Raw genomic sequence first — 20,068 nt, 5'->3', positions numbered from 1 at the left:
ACCCAGCTCAGAGAGACCTGTGACTTCCCCAGGAGCAAGATAGCTTTGCAAGGAGGAAACAGGTCATACCATGTAGACCCACCTTACTAGACGCTGGGGGTAAAGGTGGTGGTGGTGGGGGGGGCAGGGAGAATCCTCAAGACCTCTGAGAGGCCGGTCAGGATGCCAGGAGCCTGTGCTTACTGCCTTTCCTGGTAGTGGCTTGAAGCTCACAGCTCTTTGAAAGTTGCTCTTTGGACTAGGAAGAAATTTCAACCCAGAGTTTATTCTATCACCCTCAAGGGAGGTAAAGGATAGTGTTACGGTGCTGATAATACTAATTCTATAGGATAATAGTACTCATCACAGCCATGGGTCATTCTTCTTGGATGACACAGGTCACCCCACCCTTCCCTGAAGGTGCCCTTGCTTGCTTAGTTTAGGAGAAGGTAACGTGGGGTCCGCCAGAACAGGACGGAACTGACTTTGAGGTTGATCCGATCCAGGAGGTCCTCCACTGACTTCGGCTGAGGGGGTCTCCCTTTCCTCCTCCTCCTGGTGGCGCGCTTGGGCTTCTCCTCTTCCTCGTTGAGCACATCCACATAGATGAATTTGAACGTGCCCACCTTGTTGTTCAGCAGGCCCATCCAGGTGCCCATGGGGGGTTTGCTGATTATATCAATGATGTCTCCTTTCTGTGGCCCAGGGAAGAAGGATCTTTCCATTAGGTACATTTCCAAGCATGAACCATCAATCCATCAGAAGTGTCAATCATGTGATGTGAAGACGCTATGAAGACTAGAATCAGGGCTCCACGAGTCACCTGATATGATTGTGAGTATGGCAGAGACCACAGAGAGAACTCCTGATTGTGCAGGATCCCACTGAGGCCCAAGATCCCATCCCCTCCACCTTCCTGCCCCAGAGGATGGTGGCTCAAGGTGTCCACCAGGGCTCACGGCTGGGTGGGCACCTGGCTCTCTGAAGGCCTTGCCCTCACCCAGAGAGCTCCTACTTCTTGGAGAAAAAATTCCCGCCAATCAGAGGTCAGTGGTAACCCCTGCTCTATACTCGCTTCATACATTTTGTGAAATCCCATCTGCTCCATAAGGACGTCACTGATCACATCAGTGAAGTCAGTCATGTCCTTTCAGTTGGCAAAAGCACTGAGACTGGAAGGTGAAGGGCAGTGGGAATTCTAGAGGGAAGCTGGGGTCAGAAGACAGGGCCAGCGTGGTGATAAGACAGAATTAACATAAGACCCGCCTCTATCCCTAAAGGCAGGCTGGTTCTCTGGTTTTTCACTGCAGAAGAGACCAATGTATCAAAGGAGCAGATGCGTTGGCCAGTCTGCACCACAAGAGGTCAGCATTCAACACAAAGGAGAAGAGAACGGGTCCTAAAGCCACAGGGCACCTGGGGTGACTGCTCTGAGGTCAAGTAAACACACACCTTGAGCTTGAGGGAGTCTGTGTCGTAGGGGCTGGGCGTGAAGTCGGTGTGCACCCTGGCGCGCCCACAGAACGGGCCCCGGTACGGGGGCTCCTCGTCATCACCATCTTCCGACTTGACACTCTCCCTATTGCTGGTCGAGGAATCGGTGGTGCTCACTGTCTGACCACCTGTAGGGAACACATGCAGAACTTGGGTCAATGCAAATTCCCTGCACAGCAAAGCTGGAGACTCTGACGCTATCACAGACTAGGAAGGTAAGGGCCAGAGGAAGGCAGTCATGAGCCTGACCTGAGCAGAGGCCAGGGGACGATCTGAGTTTTCTGAGTGTTCTCCCTAATCAAGCCCCTAATTGGACAGGGGACTCCAGCAGTTATCTTTATGACCAGGGAAGCCAAGTGACATGGAAACTCTCTGATAGAGGACAACAGCCTTAACCTTTATAACCTCCCATTTGTCAGGCATACTGTCTTTACCCCATTTTACAGATGAGGAAGCTCAAAGAGGTCAAGTAACTTGCCCAAAGCCAAATGCTTTTTAAGTAGTGGGTTTAAACTTGGGTCTCTTCCCCCACAGTGCTCAGCCAACACCACCATTGGGTTAGGAGTGGTTCAACAGTGTGTGTTTCAGGGACATTTGTCATTCTCCTTTCATCTCCCCCCCAAACCCCGGTTCTTAGTTGACTAAAACTAAGATTACTAATAAAGTTTTCATCAACATTTTATATTCATAAAAGTTAAGAAGACATTAGCTTTCTTTGTAAAACCAGAAGAGAATTATCGGGACATCCCACTACACCAAATGCACCAGGGGAATATAATGTCACGTTATTGTGTTGAATTCTGCACTAAAACATTTTTTTGATTAAAGATTGCCAATTGGAGAGAAACACTGGTCTTCTCTTTTACTAACCCCCCACTAACATGCTAATAAAGGAATCGGATTCACCACGACAAAGAACATGGCAGAGGGCAATGCACTGATGAGAGATTTCTACCAAAATCTCTAAGACAAAAAAGTGGTCAGAAGATCGCTGGTTGCTATTGCAGGTGGAGGATGCGCCCAGAGGTCAGGAAAGCAACGTGTGCGCTGCAGAACCCTGGTCAGCTCCCTTTATTCTGCTGGTCACTGTCATCAGTGTTTCCCCTTGACTTCCTCCCTTCAGTTTCCACATCTTCCGCTAACGTGCTTTCCTCTCTCTCCCCTCCGACCAAAATCATTACCCTCTTGTTTATGCTACTGCTAGACATCGGCTACTAAACAAACAGGACTCTAGGGCCAGGTATTTTTCAGGTCTGTCTCTGTAACAGCACCCTAAGGGTAAGAAGTCGGTCTTATTTATCTTTAAATTGCCTGAACCTGACACTCAGCAAAAGTCTGACTTAGACGCCAAGGAAATCATCTATGATTGCAAACTGGACTCACTCATCGAGCTTTGACCGCTCAGAGAACTCCGCAGACTTTCCACAGAACCTCCGGCTTTGAGCTTGGGCTTGTCCATGTGTTCACTGTCAGGCTGAGAGGACGGAGGGGAGCCCGGCATCCCATCAAGGCCTGAATCCTGAAATGAGTTTCAACAAAATTACATTCGTCAGAGGGGATGTGTATCTTTTTGTAATACACAGTTGTTTAGCAACCAAATCAATCAAATTCATCTTTATACTCATGTCTGATGCTTTTACCCAAAATACACCTTCTTTTTAATCTATATCCTGCTTCATCTTCAAGTTGTAGCTCAAATAACTATTAATTAAGCACTCAAAAAGTGTTTTTCATGCTCTAATACATGTTCTTGAAAAAAAAAAACCTCTCTACCTTGGAGACAAAACATTTCGTTAAAGGCTTAGAGGCTCTTTGCATACTCCCTAGTTCAGTAATAAAGTGTTAGCAGCGCAGTCATGTCCAACTCTTTGCAACCCCATGTACTGCAGCCCACCAGGCTCCTCTGTCCATGGAATTCTCCAGGCAAGAATACTGGAGTGGGTAGCCATTCCCTTCTCTAGGGGATCTTCTTGACCCAGGGATTGAACCTGGGTCTCCCACATTGCAGGCATATTTTTTACCATCTGGGCCACAAAGCTGGACCTCAAATGTAGATCAAATACAATCCACTAGTGATGTAGTATCCGGAAGTACTATCAGAAAATATTTTATCTATTTGAAGGGAAATTTCTACATTAAAAAAAAGTGTATTCCTTGTTTTTGTTTTTAAAAATAGAGATCAGATTTTTATATTTCTATTTACACAAATTATTGAAATTGGCTAATAAAATACCCACTTAGGACCCAGATACACAGTTGACCCTCGAACAACACAGGGGTTAGGGGTGCTGACCCGACTTGCAGTCGGCTCTCTTTATCTGTAGTTCCACATTTGTGGATTCAGACAACCAGAGTCGGACACGACTGAAGCATCTTAGCAGCAGAGGCAGCAGCAGCAGGTTGTACAGTGCTGTAGAGTTTACTACTGAAAAAAATCCACCCATGAGATGACCTGTGCAGTTCAAACCTGTGTTGTTCAAAGGTCAACTGTACCTCAAACATACCATTTTTCTGTCTAAAATACAGTTTCCGTAAGTCACCCTACGAGTTTAGCTTCATTGACTTCTTCTAGTTTGTTGTTAGTAAAAACTGTCAAGCCTCTTTTAGATCCGAATGGTGACAGCAGTGACTCAGCAAAACTTCTCGCTTTTGGGGTGGCTCAGTATCCATTAATTTGGCAGGCCCTCATTTGCATGTGTCACATGCTCATTTGATTTGAAGTGCTATATAGACAGACACTACCACGTTTTTAAAAGTCTGCAGTCAGAATGGTTTACTTGCCCAAACAGAACAGTCTCTGTCATACTACACAGCCACGTGAGCACAAAACCAGCTGAACGAAACCTGTTATTTGCATAGTGCCGAATCATCAGAAGGGCTCTGAGAGATTCTGCGGGGCCCTGCAAACTTTTGAGGACAATCAAAAGGGCAGCTTCTGATCCAAAACACACTTCTGTTTTCCATTTAAGAAAAGAGAGCAAACAACCTCAGCAACAACAATAGAGAGAGGCGCATTATTAGGAAGTTACTGAAGCTGCAAAGGATGAATTCCTGAGGAGGTTGGTTTTCATTCCTCTCTTCTGAATCATAAAATAAACCACCTATCCAATTAAAATCTTCTAAAAATTCTTCTGGAAAAAAAACCTCACATTTTGAAAAACAGCAATATGAAATATACATCTCTGATAGTGTATGTTCATAAGGCTCTTAAAAATTATTAATTCATTCATCACATTTATTGAATACCATGGGTACTATTTCAGATGCTGGGCATATAGCAGGAACAGAGCAGACAAAAATCCTTACCAGAAGAGTTGATATATTTAGTAAAAAGATTTTTTTTTTTAAGCCTTACAATGTTAATTTCCTTTCTCTAAAAAGCACTATAATGATTCCTTCTTTTTTTGCTTTTGTGAAATGACTGTTCCAAATAAACAGGAAAATAAAAATACAAGGCATCTATATAGTAGTAAAATTACAGAGAAATGCTCAAAATGACATGAACGCTATATGCTAATGATCCACAAAGCAAAAAAAAAAAAACCCTAGGAATATGTTTACAAGAGCTTTTAGTAGATATTTCAATCTGGGGGGAAAAATCAACTAAATAGTAAGTGCTTTAAATTCACGCTTTCATTGGCATGTAGTCTGTCTCACAGACGCATGTGCAGTCTGTCTCATTGCTGGGTAGAAATATAGACTTTCCATCACTCCCACATCCATAGGGACAAGAAAGGAAAAGAATAAGGGTAACATTCAGGGAGTGCGGAGGAAGCCAGACATCCCCTGTAGGTATAACAAGCCCCAGTGTCTCATGTCTCAACCTGGGCACTCTCGGTATTTTGCATGGTTCATTCTTTGTTGCAGAGGCCTGCCCTGTGCCTTGTAAGATGCATCCTCAACACCACTCCACCCTAACCCATTGCAAGTATCAAAAATGTCCCCAGCTGATGCCCTGGGGATGGTGGGGGGAGCAAAATCACCACCCCCACCCCCAATACCCCATGAGAACCACTATAATAAACAGAAGATGCACAGGCTTTGTTTGAAGCACAGGGCAGGAGGCTGGGCTAGCCGGTGCTGAGTGATTCAGACACGGAATTTAGCTCACCGTGTCCACTAGAGGGCAGCAGCTGAGCAAAAATGTCTGTTTCATTTTGTGGCTAAAGCGGCATTACCTACTTATTTCAAGTTAGACAACCAGCTCACACAGGGGGACTTCAGCAGACTACAGAAAGAACACTATAAAGGTGTCAGAGGAGAGTGTTTTGAAATTTTAATGGTTAGAATTATCTCAGGCCCAGCTTTCCAAGTGTCTTTATTCCTTCCACCCATAAAAAGAAGGTCATGTTCCTAGTGATGAAATTATAGAACTGGGGGAGGAGGCGTTGTCAATTCTGTGATATCTTAATGTTTGCAGATAAAGCTATTTAGTGAACACACACCCCCCTGCAGAAACACGATTATTATGTAAGTCCTGCAGCTAGGAAACACTTTCTCAGTTTATTTCTCTGACTTGCTATGTGCTCCTAAGAACAACTTACACTACATTTATTTGAAAAGTCTGCTTCATAAGAAAATTTGAGTGTCTCTTTAAGGTTTGATTCTGGTGACATCCATTTTGAAGGCAGGGATATTTTAGAAAATAAAATCCTTCCTTTGTTTTCTAAATTTTAGTGCTTATTTTTACTACAGAATAATCATTTCTTTACATGTCTCTTTTGCTCATCTGTACATAGAACACAGGACCTGATTTATATTCCCAGCACCAAGCCTGGTGCTCGCATGACCCTACGTGCTTAATAAATATTTGCTGAATCCACTGTTTGTCTACACAAACTAGGCATGGTCCTGGAGCCTGGTTAATGCCAATGAATGTATTTAGCACCACTGAAAATCTCAAGACAGACCACCCCCAGCTTTTTTTGTTATGCGAGAGAAGCAAGAGGGTATTTGCTTGACTGTCACATACCTGCTCAGAGACAGAGCTGCTATATTTTTTAGACATTCTCTTCCTCATTGTCTCTTTCACAGATTTCACCTTTTTTCCAAGAGAGATTCGGGAGGCAGTGGGTGATTTGATTACTTCTTTATACACAAAATCTCCTTCTTTACCCTGCAAAACAAAATTTATTAAGTATCTTTAATCACAGAAAATGAAGCCCCAAAACAGGTTTTATTATTCAAACCATGAATGTCCTACCTCTCAGCAAAATGTTGGCATGCCCCAGGATCTCCACATTTTTCTTATGTTAACTCAGTGCTGTTATTTATCTTTATGATTAAAAATTAAAGCTACTGACTAACTGGCTTATGTTTATTTGTTTAAAGTGGAATATGAGTTAGTTTTATTTAAACTTAGTATGATATATTCTTCTCCTATTGCATTTTTTCCCACCAGTTTAAATACCCAAGGGGACTGTGTTTCATCAATAAAGAATGATTTAGATGAACCAGTGTTCACTTAATCTCAGCATGGGGAAGAAAAAAAAGATAATACTACTGAGTCACCCAAGAAAGTGGTAGGAACAAAATGGCAAAACTCAATCATTAGAAGTCCATCACCTGATCAGATTTATATCACTGAAGCATTTCGTGTGGTCAACTCCTAACCATGCATAAATTTATTTTTCCCTGAACAAGTTCAATTGTAGTCACTTCTCATTCTATTTTATATTAGGGGGAAAAAAAAAAGACTTTCCCTTGGAGAAAGAAAAAAGAAATTATACTTTTATTTTTTAAAAGATTGACCAGATAAAATTATTGGTTTATGAATCAATAAAATTTGATATCTAAATAAAATAATTTTATTCTCCCACGAAATTCTCAGACACTACAAAAATATCATAGATGGGTGCTTTAGCTGACACATGATCATAACGGATATAAAGCACAGAATCCTGATTTCACAGCTTTACGATAAAATGCACAAGGGGAAAACAAAACTGTATGGAAAATACACCGACATCCTTGGAAATCTCAGAAGGTAAAGTTGAAGGAAAACCTGTACACCACAGTGGGGGCCTGACCCCAGACTGTGATTCAGAGACAAGTCTGAAAAGGCAGTAAGCTTGGCTCAGAGGAGTCTGGTTTACTTTGGCCCCCAGGGGACTGGGTTCATTTCAGGACACTCCAGATCAGGAGGTCCTAAGCTTAGTGCAGAGCTGCACACATGGCCTATGATAAGGCTGGTTTTCAGAAATGCTGGCTCACACTCTTGGAACCCAAATCACAGGGCTCTCTCCTGTGGCACTACCCACGTGTAATAGTCACATACACGTGCAACTGTTGTGAACAGAAAGCATGGGAGCACCAATGACTAAGACTGCAGAAATCAAACTCCTCTGGACTTGTGACTTGAAGAAACCTGGGAACCAAGACATTAAAGAAATGGTGTTCCTGCAAAGAGAGAGATGGTCATCTTTCATTCCATATGAAACCAAAAAGAGTCTTTAAGATGGTGAAACTAGGCTTCTCTCCAAACATGATTTAGGATCCCCGGAGGATGGTTACCTAGTATCGATTCTCAAAAACACTAAATGTGAAACTGTGTCCACCACATCACTTGAATCCAAACCTTTTCCCTCCCTTCTGATGTGTACTCACCATTGGGTCCGAATTATTACTGCCAATGTGCAGAGAACGATTTGTCAAGTCAAATCCTCCAAAACTGCAGGTTCTCTGTGGAAAGAAGGGGGGGCAGAAATAATCCAGTTATGTTTAAGTCGCCGAACAGTCACTGACCCAACACACGTCCCGTTTGCAGAATGTCACTGGACCACAAACGTGCTACAGGATGAGTAAGAAAGGAGAAATGACGGAAAAAACACATGGTTCATGTTATAAGGAGACGTCGTCACTCATTTTGCCCTTCCACGGGCCGCTGGAACTATGCCTGCACCACAGGTTCAGAGTCCCCTTCACATGCAAAAACCAACTGGTTTAAAAAAAAAAAAATATATATATATATATACACACAATGCAAAAATACCAAATATATGTTAATTGCTCAAGATGCCCTGTCTCTTAGCCACAGAATTTCCCTTCTCTATTCCCCTTAATATTGGCCACAGGATTAATAACAAGGGAACATGTCTTAGAAAACCCGTGTGTGCAAAGCAGTCTTGGAAACCCAGCTCTGAAGTCCACTGAAAGCAGGCCTTTCTAACAGCCTCTTGTTTTGTTTAGTTTTAAATCACTCAGATGGAGGAAAAGGCTATGTTTACAAGTAAAGTCCAATCAGGCCCAGAGGATTACTCACTCGTTGCTTTACTGACCTAGCCAAAAATGCTGATAACTCTCCCATCTAACTGCCCAACTTAATCACTTATGACCCCTTCCTCAGAGTGTACGAAGTAAAGACACCACATTTGCCCAGAAAGAAAAAGACTGATTCCGTGACTGCCTTTCCTATTAATTTCAATAGGAAAACCATTGGTGTTATAAAGAATGAAAACTTTAATCTCCTTCTGGTTGGTTTCAAACTGAAAGGAACTGCTTATGCTTCAGTGCTGTTATACTCCCAGAACTTTGAACTCTCTGTTGCTTTTCCAGCACAAGCATCCCCATCTCTACCCCTACCCCCTGCAACCCCCAAATCTAAGAAAAAGGAGAAACTCAAAGCATACTAATTTTTGTTACAATCTATTATCTTCTAAAGCAATTGGTAATAAAATCTGAATAACAGATTTGGGTACCAATGTTTTGTATTACTTGTTTCTCTGAGAACTCCAATTAACAGCTATTAAATGGAAGAAATGAACAGAAAAGCACAATGTATCCTATAAACATTGCTTACTGAAAATAAATACACCTCAGGTATATATTCTGCAGCTTCCCTGGCAGCTCAGTTGGTAAAGAATCCGCCTGCAAGGTAGGAGACCCCGGTTCAATTCCTGGGTCGGGAAGATTCGCTGGAGAAAGGACAGGCTACCCACTCCGGTATTCTGGCCTGGAGTATTCCATGGACTGTGTAATCCATGGGGTTGCAAAGAGCTGGACACGACTGAACAACTTTCACTTTCAGGTATATATTAACTGAACTGAGCAAGTGGGAACATCCAGGAAGGAAAATGCCTAGAGTTTTGGAATCACAATGATATGGATCCAAATCCCAGTTCTACCACTTAACTTTCTGTGTGACCACAGGTAAAGTACTTAAACTCTCTGAGCTCTGGTTTCTTCATAAGTAAAATACTCTCTATATCCTATATTTGAGACTTTTAGCATACTGTCTGGCACAAAGCAGACACTCCCTAGTGGCTCAGCAGTAAAGAATCTGCCTGCAATACAGGAGACATGGGTTTAATCCCTGGTTTGGGAAGAGCCCCTGGAGAAGGAAATGGCAACTCCCTCCAGTATTCTTGTCTAGAGAATCCCATGGACAGAAGAGCCTAGTGGGCTACAGTACATAGGATCTCAAAGAACTGGACACGGCTGAATGGCAACTCCCTCCAATATTCTTGTCTAGAGAATCCCATGGACAGAAGACCCTGGTGGGCTACAGTACATAGGATCTCAAAGAATTGGACACGGCTGAATGACTGAACCATCGACCATCAACACCACACTGAGAATACGGTAGCTTGTCCTGGCAACTGTTGTACTGAGGTCGAGATTTAGTTGACATTCTAAATACGTGAGTAAAGAACTAGAGCTTAGTTCTGAGCCTTATATTCTGGGATCTTCAACTGTAAAACTACAGCAATCCTAAGAATGGACCCATAAGTGAGCGAGAGCTGGTATGACAGAAAGAAAGGCCGGGAGAAGAAAGTGCTACAGGAGGCATTTCAGGATAACCAACATCCAGGATGGCACATAACTGTTCTCCTTCATCAAAGCTATGGCTGCCGTTTTAAATAGTCTACTATAGACACGACTGCCAATAGACATTACTTTCATTTTATATGAATATCAATGGACAATGTGATTTCCCTTACAACTTACTCAGACCTATATCTATTCTATAAAAAGACACAATACCTCTGTAAACAAAATCATCACCAAACCCCCTCATCTGCAAGCAATGTCATGACCATCTCTCAAGGCTGACTTTTAACTTTAACTTTCCCTTTCCAGCGTATAGTGCCAAATACATTTTCTCATTTCTGCAAAGGCAGTCATTTTATCCCAGTCGCTTTCCTGTGACTCGGGGCTCCACAGACGCAGTATGGCGTCCAGATGCCTCATCATTTTATGTCCCTCGTGCCCCCCTGCTTTGAATTCCAATGCTGACTGCACCACTGGAGCCCGGCATGTTATTTCTGATGCACGTGAAGTAACTGACAAAGAATTTATGTGGAAACTATAACTGCAATAAATTAGAAGCTTATTTCTGTCTTTATAAGCCTGCTGCATGCATTTTTCCCTAAAATAAGAAGTACAGAGGAAGGAGTAGACTGGTTTTCTTAACTGCCAACTAAAACTTCTCCCAGTGATAGGCTAAGATATTTGGAACTGATTCTTCTGTATGAAGGATGAACCAAATTTAACAGCACTGCTTGAACTAATCTGTAACCTTTTCTATTAGATCAAGTAGTTCTTGAAGCAGTACTCTTTCAACACAGAAAACAGAAGAGTAACAGAAAGTAAACCAATCTTTGACTTCAGTGGTCTACATAAATAAAGCTTACATGAAGCTTTTCAAGTTCAAACATCTCCTGTACAGAAATTACAAGAAAATTTTAGATAGATGCTTGTGGATGAGGAGAGCCAGTCAATGGAATGGTCATGCAGTTGAAAACATGTTTTGGGGGGAGGTTGGATTTTTTTTTTTAAATGGACAAAATTGCAAAATGTCATGCATGTCTGTTCCCCCAAACAAAATTGAATGACCAAATAAAAAGCAAGACAAATGACCGTTTCCAGTGAGTACAAAGCATTGTCATTTCCCTGAGGTTTCATCAAGCAAATATGGCATATTTTGAAAGACAAAAAGATTAAGGTTGAAGAGTAAAGGAAAGTATACTTTTGAATAAAATGAAAGAGAGATATGACAAGAAGAATGGAAAAGGCTTAAGTGAACCAAGCAAAGAACTTATCTTAACCTCTTAAAAACAAAAACGAAAACCCCTCTTCTGTTGTTAAAATATTTAACAACAGGGGTGAAAGCCTGTGCTTCTACCACAGGGGGCATGGGTTTGATCCCAGGTCGGGGAACTAAGACTCCATATGCCACACAGCATGGCCAAAGACAACAGAAAAACAAAAACACGAATACTCCCCTATGTTCTCTGAATAATTAAATTGTGTTTTCTTGATTGTACAACGACAAGAAACAGTATGTTCAAATTTCTAATTTAGCACTGAACACGTATTTCAGCAAGTATCAGAACTGTCCAGTACTGCCTCAAGCTCACAGTATTTCAAAAAAATACCCAGTATCAGGTTGATGCTGGGCACAGAGGTTACAGAGTGCCACTTTTACAAGTGGCGGAGTCAGTACACAAAAACAAGCTTGTCCAAGTGTCCCTACTCAACGTCAATGAAGAATTAATCATGGGCCCGCCAATGGCACAAATCTTAGAAATACAACTTCTAAAGAGAAGGTTCTGAGGACGTTGTATCATTCGCAATATAAATAATATAAGGGATATATATGAGCGAGCAACTCAAGTCAGTTGCAAAACTCCTCCATTTTATCTGATTTAAACTCACAGGGGTGAGCCATCCATTCACAGAGAAGTGGATCTGATCTGTCAAGGTACGGAGGCAAGTAAACTAGGTAGAACACCTCTGAAGGTAAAAACAAACAAAAACACACAACAAATTATACCAAGACTAGGTGGCCACAAGTATTTTCCAAAAGATCTGTGGGTCAGAACTGAAGGGGTGATAACAAGAAATAGTAACAAAGAACTATTACTTTACAACAAAAACAAAACCAACCACAACTGCTGCCAAGACAAAGAACCAGAGCAAAAGCTATTACTGATAACATTAAAAGTGTTGCAAGATTTACAAGAAGGTGAAAAAAAAATGGAAAGTGAGACCTAATGAGAAAGTCAACATGTGGGGATATTTGGAAGACCTAAGGGCTGGTACGGATGTAAGCATTCTACAAGGATGGCACTGACCACAAAAGCAGAACTTGATTGAATGAATTTAGATTACAGTAACCACCCTGGGAAGTACATCTTACAAATGTGAAGAACTCTGGGAGAAGCCACCATGGGGGCAGCAACACAGTCTATTCCTTCAGACCTTCGAAAGGGGATAGGCCAGCAAGCAGCCCCATGTGGATTAAGCAGGGCGCCAGGGGCCACAAGCCCACAGTTCAGCCTCATCCTGTGTCGTTTTATATAGGCTCTTGTGCAAACTAAAAGTTGAGTGGTAATTTCCAGGGGGAAATACTTATATTCTCCAGTTCAATCTAAGTCTTACCCTAAAAATAAATTTCACCAAGTCTCAATTCAGTAATGAAATTGAAGACCATTTTCTTATTTGAAAGTCAGTACCTTATTCCTTGCTAGGTACAGAAGAATATATGGGGCAGTGGAAGGCCCTTTTGTTTAGAAAGATAATCACATCAAATATACTTAAGTAAAACAAAAGAGCCCTAATTTTTCTTTCCTTTTAGATTGGAGAACTTTCCCTTTGTCCCCCAGACATAAATGTATTTCACAATGTTTTTTAAATTGGTGAGCACGGTGATGCCAATCTGCTGTGAGCTAGTTCTTATTGTTCTCATTAACTGGAGAAGAGACACCTCCTTGTAGGGCAAAACGTCCTTCTGTTTTGAATCAGCTTCTTGCGGTCAAGTGACAGGATGGCTGGGACTCAAGGCAGCCACTTCTAGAAGGCCAAACCCCACCCTGTACTCTGAGAGCCCTTCTCTGAATCAGTTTCAATGTTTAGGTTTTAAGGCTTCCCTGGTGGCTCAGCCTGCAATGCGGGAGACTAGAGTTTGATCCCTGGGTTAGGAAGATTCCCCTGGAGAAGAGAACGGCCACCCACTCCGGGATTCTGGCCTGAAGGATCCCACGGACTGTATGGTCAGTGCATGGCGTCGCAAAGAGTCAAACACGACTGAGCGACTTGCATTAAAAATCCAACAGCTTCAGCTGGCAAGAGGGCAGATGAGAAAGAAGGGAGGAGCCATTCCTTTAAGAGAAGTAGGGTTAGGAATGGAGGTGATGGAGCGAGGGACCAGAAGAGAGGGAGGGAGCCAGGCTCCCGGCAAGAGAGGCCATAATGCTTGACTGAACGTCACAGAAATGACAAGGCCATCCTGGGACCGTCTGGGTGACTCACGGACTTCTGGTGGATTCTCAAGAGAACCCTCTTAGTACAGCGGTCCACCGTGGCGGCCCACTTCCTCTTGGCCTCCTCCTCCTCCTCCAGCAAGCACCGCCTCAGGTCCTGCTTCTCGGCCTTGCTCAGGGTCCTGTCCGAGGCAGGACGCACTAGCTGGGTCAGGTTCAGGTGGCTGTACAGGCTGCGCTCCACCACGTAGGTGACATTGAACTCGCTGACCGTGGGGCGCCCGCGTGCCCTCCTGCCAGGGCCGCCGCAGCCCCCGCCCCCTTTGGGTTTCTGCCGGAGCAGCTGCAGGTCGCAGGTGGCACTGTGGACGCCCTTCCTGGAGGGGCGCTGGCAGAGGAAAGCTCTGGAACACGAGTGATTAGCGTCTGTCTTCTTCAAGCGGATCTGCTTCCGGACACTCTGCACCTCCTCCAGAGATGCCAGGAGGTGGTGTCGCCGACGGTGGCTGTCATAGAAGCAGAGACCATCGGTACTTACCCCGTGGCTCAGGGACCCAAGCCCCTTCTTCATCTCCCCCTCGGTGAGGGAGCGGGACACCTTCTGGGCCTTGTCGTCTTCCGGGTACGAGAAGAACGTCCCCATCTTCTTGGGGGGCTTGATCAGGCCCCGGCTCTCTCCTTTGCTGAAGGTTTTGACCAATTTGCGGCCGGCACCCCAGGTGTCCAGGCTACTGGACGATGGAGCAGTGGTGAGAGAGTCTGAGTCATCTTCTGGGGGTTTCTCAGGAGAAGCATCAAAGAAAAAGGGCTTCTTGTGCACGCCGGAGTACAGGGCGGACCTTTCATCTGGGACCGGGGAATTCTCAAACACCTGTTCCTCCCCGCCTGGAGGGAAACACACACATACACACACGGTCAGGGGCTCCTGTCAACACACCCTTGCATTCTTTCACAGTCTTGTCTTTAGATCCCCCAGCCCCCACAAAAAAGCAGCTAGTCCATCCAGCCAGCACAACCTGCTTCCACAATCACTTACCTCCCATAAACCTGGTTCCCACTTACATAAATGCATATAAAAAAGAAAATAAACTGAGCAAATAAATGGTTTCATGCAAGGTTAATGTTAAAAGGTTTCAGATGTGTTTTCTCCCCCTCCTCCTCCTCTCAGTGTCTTTGTAGACCAAACACCTTTACAGACCTATTAAAAATGCCACTTGGAAACTCTAAACCCATCCATAACACAATATTCTTTAGGATTTAACGATCATTATCCTCCCCAGTTTGTCAGTACGGTACTCGGAAGGTAAGAATCAGAGTCATTCTTCCTTCTGAAAGGTGCTCCTGTTGATCCGGTTGGCTTTTTACAGTCAGAGTGTGATGAATGCCATGTGGCTGACAGTGGTTTTTTTTATTGGTACACGTGCCATTTAAGTAATTAAATCACCAAGGGAGAAGTTAGGGTGAAGAAGCACCATAAAGGGTCACAGCCTGCAAACACAACTGACAAATGGTCCCTGCTTGATAGGCTGAACACTAAAAGCTGGGGAACTGGACAATCCAAGCCAGGCATTCCCATCGACGCAGGCCCTGCTACAAAGCAGCAAGGGCGTTTAAGGGCCTGGACACGCAGGCAGCCTCATGGAGTGTTCCATTTCGTCTCAAGGATTCAGCTCTTGAAGCCTTCACTGGAGCCAGGTATCCAGCCAAGCCTTTCAGAGCCCAGTGGAAAGGTTTGGACTTGCTGGCAGGAAAACCGAGTTCTTTTCTGCATGTGTTATGTGAACAGATGTGAGAAAAGAAGTAGGTCAAACTCTGGGTGTAGTGATCCTAACTGGCTCTTGTCCCTTTAATTATCGATATAAGGAAACTTTTGAGCACTGCGGCTTCCTGCCAGCTGAACTGTGAAGAGGAAAAAATACCAAGTTCCTTGGAACAGAAGGATGGCACTAAATATACCAGCTGGGACGAGGGTGCCAGTGTGTGGCTAAATGTCAGTGATAAAGGAAAAGGACAGCTCTCTCCAGAGTGGGGTAAGATGAGTGACTGGTAATAGGCTTTTAAAGTTCCAGAAATTTCTTAATTTTTCCAACTGATGGGAATTACAGTTACAAATATAAAGAGAAAAAAAGCACTGCTGCTATTAAATACAGCCCAAGACTGACTTTGAGGTCAAGGAGATAGTGGTGGGGAGAGAGAGACTAAAAACATATCCAGTTCAAAGTTCTCCACAATCTGCAGCACAAATATATTCACTCGAGAATTATTCTTGGATCTTTCAAGGAAGTTTAAAACCCAGGGCTATGGTTCTGATGCACACTGATCAGACTAGAATGCTTCCTGTTCCCTCTTCAGGACACCTGACGAATATGGACTAGAGACCAAGCGGCCATATGTTGCTGGAAGTAAAATACAGCAGCCTCTTCCAGATACAATCTACCCTCCACTTCCAGGGGTGAAGTGATCGGGTTGAAAGGCACAGCCTGGGGACAGGGGCAGCCCAACAGCAGACTTCTCCCTAAAAACAGTCCAATAACGGATCATGACTTCACATTTAGCCCAAGTGTCCATGGAGGTGTGCAAAGGTCCTTAAGGTCTTAAGGAGATTTGGGGACGTTAAGGACCTATCAGTCAGAACTGTTCTGGAAATTTTCTAGAGTCTGTATTTGGGGTTGTCATCAGAGAGTCCAATACTTCCGTGTCACATATGAATTTGGAACCAGCTGGTTCACACATGCCCATGACATAAGTAGCTCCACTTCCTGGTTCTGGCACGTCAGCATCTGGTGAAGAGTTTGCCGGGAAACAGGGCAAACAATTCCAAAGAGGACACCTTAGCCTGAGCTATGGGCAGTCCCATGTGGTCGGGGTTCTTCCGTCCTTGCCAGACCCAAGGCCTGAAATCCCAGTCCACACTGGGGTCCTTGGGGTTTAGGGTGTTACTTCTCCCATTCACCTCTGACTTGAAAGTACAACTATCATACGGGAAGAACAGCAATCAAGATGTGCTCAACTTCATCATCACCTGGTGTACGAGTGGCTTCTTGCTCAGCTGAGATGAGAGTAGGTCATTTTGATCGGAGGTAGGTATGAGATGACTTAAAGCCAAAAACACAGATTCTAGCTCTGGTCATGCCACTCACCGTCTCCACCACTGTGGACAACTACTTCATCTCTCTGAGTCTGTTTCCTCACCTGTAATAATGCCTAACTGTATTTATTTTATTTTAATGGCCATGCCATGAAGCTGGTAGGATCTTAGTTCCCCGACCAGGGATTCAACCTGGACCATAGCAGTGAAAAAGTGCCAAGTCCTAGTCACTGGACCACCAGGTAATTCCCAAGGCCTACCTATTGTAGTAATATCTATTATAAGGATATTGAGAGGATAAAATTAAATGAAAAGAGATAGGTAAAGGTACTTTGTATGCTCAACAACACTGTACAAAAGCTAGTGATTCATTAGCAGGTTACAGGTGAACTGGAGTAATGAAGGAAGGGAAACGACATAGAAATGACTGGATAAAGGGCACTACCCTGGCCTGCAATGTCATATTGTCTGGGGTCACCCACGCACCAGATAAGGACTCGCTACTCTAGTTACAAGAGTAAGCCTGAGTGATGAATTGTAACTCTCTGGGCTTTTCCAAGACTCCAGAGCTGGAGAGTGAGAGATGGGGTGGGAGCAGAGAGTGCACCCACGATCTACAGGAGTCAGGCTGCTCAGACTTAATTCCAGGGCTCTGTCCAGCTGGCTCGGTGACCATGAGTACATTACTTCCCCTCGCTGTGTCCATCTGAGTTTCCTCATTTCACAAATGAGGGCAGCATCAGTGTCTGCCTCTGGTGAGTATTCTGAAGATGACATATTACAAGGAGCTGTAAGATGACATATTACAATAAAATCTGTGAAGTGTTTAGGAAAGCGGCTGGCACACGGAAGGCTCTCAGGAAATGCTTGTTATTATTCAGACAACTTAGTATTGGCACAGGCATGTGGAAATCAAAAGGATCAACTCTTTGAAGGTCCAGGGGTGGAAGGAGGGATTGTGGGGACTATGAATCTCTCCAGCTTTGCAAAGAAGGTGCCCAGGTGGCCTCTCTGTACCAGCACAAGCTCTCTTGCTAATGAGAAAGTGTTCTACCATGCAGAGCATGGAAGAGTTCCAATCTAGCATGGTGGTGTTGGGGGCAGCCTGCAGCGGATGTCCTGAGCTGTACACACACCTGGGGCCTCTCCTGGTGACAGCGGCAAGCCTGGTCAATAGCACCCCAGATGCTGGACCCCAGAACTGCCACTTGGGATTAAACTCACCAAATCCATCTTCCATCTATGACATCTAATTCATGCCCAGATGAATCAAAACTCTATGCTAAAAGTCCATAGAGTTATTACCTTTTACCCTATAGCGACCTCTTTTGGTACACTTTCCCTTTTTCTCAACTACGCCTCTCAGAGATAGCTGAATCGATTGATTCTGACATAAACACACAAGTGAGAATATTTCTGTGCTTTTCTAAGCCCCAACACACACAACTATCACGTGCAAAGGGGCTCCGGGGTGGTAGGCACGGGACCACGTACTTCACCCATTTATCTCACTTGTGGACAAGACCCACCAATTTATGCATGATAGACGAGATTTAATTTTGGCAACTATGCATGAGGTTTGTTTTAAAATGAGATGCTCCCAAGGCTGAATGATGGCAATTCCATATGTTCCTACTTAAAATTACCAAACGACACCGTGTGTGATTTCAGTAGACCTGCCACGGGAGAGGAAGTCAGACGGTGTGTTCTGTTCTGTGGAACCATGACAGACAGGCAGGTATTAAAACAGCCAAATGTAAACAGCACCACACCTGGAATTACCATGCAAAAGACACCCAGATGCAACCCTGGAATTAAACAGAACTCTAAGTTTAAGAAACTGGCTATAAAGCAGAGAGTGCCTCTTTCCCTGCTTCCCTTGTCTCTTTCCCCTTTCCCTTCAATCTCCACTTTCCCATAGTAACCCCCTGGCCTTCAATATTCCTCCAGAGGATTAAAACCAATAAATAATTACATCAAACAAAAAATTTCAAAACGCCAAAAACAGCAACAGAAATCCTCATCTATGTAAATAAAGGGGAATTCAGTTCCCTCCAAGGTGCGATTTGACTTAGGTACAACAGAAGGGCCTCTACAATAGCGTTCTTTAAATCTACATGTTAAAATTTTGAACTTCCCCACAATGTCAGTGTGACATTTTAACAAGTCACGTGCTTTTAAAAAGAATAAAAAATTCTTTCTAGCATTTCTTTCAATCACTAATTGTTTCCCAAACCGGAAATCTTACTCTTGTAACTTTTGGGGAGACTTTTACAAGCTGCTGCAAATGCACTTCACTAACAATAAGAAAGACAGACATGGTTGAGATTTACACTGTCATAATTACACTTTAAAGGTTAACTATTCAATACAATAAATCCAAGTTCATGTCCCTTTTGACATTATGGCTTCGTCTGATGAGTGGCTTGGCCAGGAACCTGGCTCTTAGAGCACTTAGAATGGGAGGTCCTTAAAGCCTCTTTGGAACTGAGACTTGAGATCGTTAACAGGAAGAAGAAATCATCCCTCAGAGATCTGAAAGGACATGAAGTGCCTTGTTTGTTAGATGTTTGTTTGAGGTGGGGATATATTAAATTTGGACTAAATTCACTGGGTGAGAACCACAGTCCTTTAGGAGCCAAGGCTCAAACTCAGAAGGTGTTCTAAAATAAAAGTTTATATAAAATGGCATGAGGTCCAAATGAAAGCTGGACCACATCTTGAGAAGAATTCATTGCCATACACTAGCCACTCCCCATCTTTGTAATATTTAAATAACTAAGCCGCCGGAAAGCCAGGATCCTACATTCCAGAAGGTACTCAGTGCTGCCTTGCTCACATGCAACCCCAAATTCCCCCTCTGCAACCCCAAATTCCCCCTCTGCCAGCCTCAGCCAGAACCCATTTTTCCACTTTTGTATTTTCTACTGAGAGATGGACCCCAGATGACTTGCTTTGGAATAAGTAGGGCGGAGTTTGCTTTGTTACCTTCTGTGCTGGGCTTTTTCATTTCTTCCACCCTGATGAGTTTCTTTCTCACTCTGCGAGTGGAGTTTACCAGCTTGTGTAACCTCTTAAACTTCACCGACTCCTCCGTCTCATCCTCCGACTGTTCTCTTGACTGGCAAAGAAACAAAGGAAAAGTTAATCAGATAATTGCTGGGCGGAGCTCTGCCTCACGGCCAGTTTGAACTCTGGCAGCTCTGCAGCTGAACTTGGGGCACCAACAAAGCCGCCCAACAGGTTCATAGAGAGACACGTACCATCATTTTAAGGTCTAATTTGGTGGAGAATTAGGTCCTAG

The 20,068-nt window shown here is 43.8% G+C and overlaps 1 protein-coding gene across 9 annotated transcripts in view; it reads right to left on the bottom strand.

The window, feature by feature from the left end:
• Positions 1-20,068, bottom strand: part of SASH1 (SAM and SH3 domain containing 1) — a 586,122-nt gene that overhangs the window by 17,672 nt on the left and 548,382 nt on the right. For all 9 annotated transcript variants that reach the window (XM_086318216.1, XM_086318211.1, XM_086318217.1 and 6 more), the window contains 7 exons: positions 19,753-19,885; positions 14,215-14,561; positions 8,080-8,154; positions 6,446-6,589; positions 2,857-2,992; positions 1,432-1,601; positions 465-674 (listed from right to left, as the gene is read on the bottom strand). In XM_086318216.1, coding sequence (XP_086174342.1) covers positions 465-674; positions 1,432-1,601; positions 2,857-2,992; positions 6,446-6,589; positions 8,080-8,154; positions 14,215-14,561; positions 19,753-19,885 — 1,215 coding nt within the window. The remainder of the gene's footprint in view (positions 1-464; positions 675-1,431; positions 1,602-2,856; positions 2,993-6,445; positions 6,590-8,079; positions 8,155-14,214; positions 14,562-19,752; positions 19,886-20,068) is intronic.

This window comes from Bos grunniens, chromosome 9 (genome assembly GCF_055505025.1).
Source record: "Bos grunniens cultivar Pamir isolate PY7600 chromosome 9, Bosgru_T2T1.0, whole genome shotgun sequence".
Lineage (NCBI taxonomy): Eukaryota > Metazoa > Chordata > Mammalia > Artiodactyla > Bovidae > Bos > Bos grunniens.
This window is presented reverse-complemented; position numbering and strand designations above follow the sequence as displayed.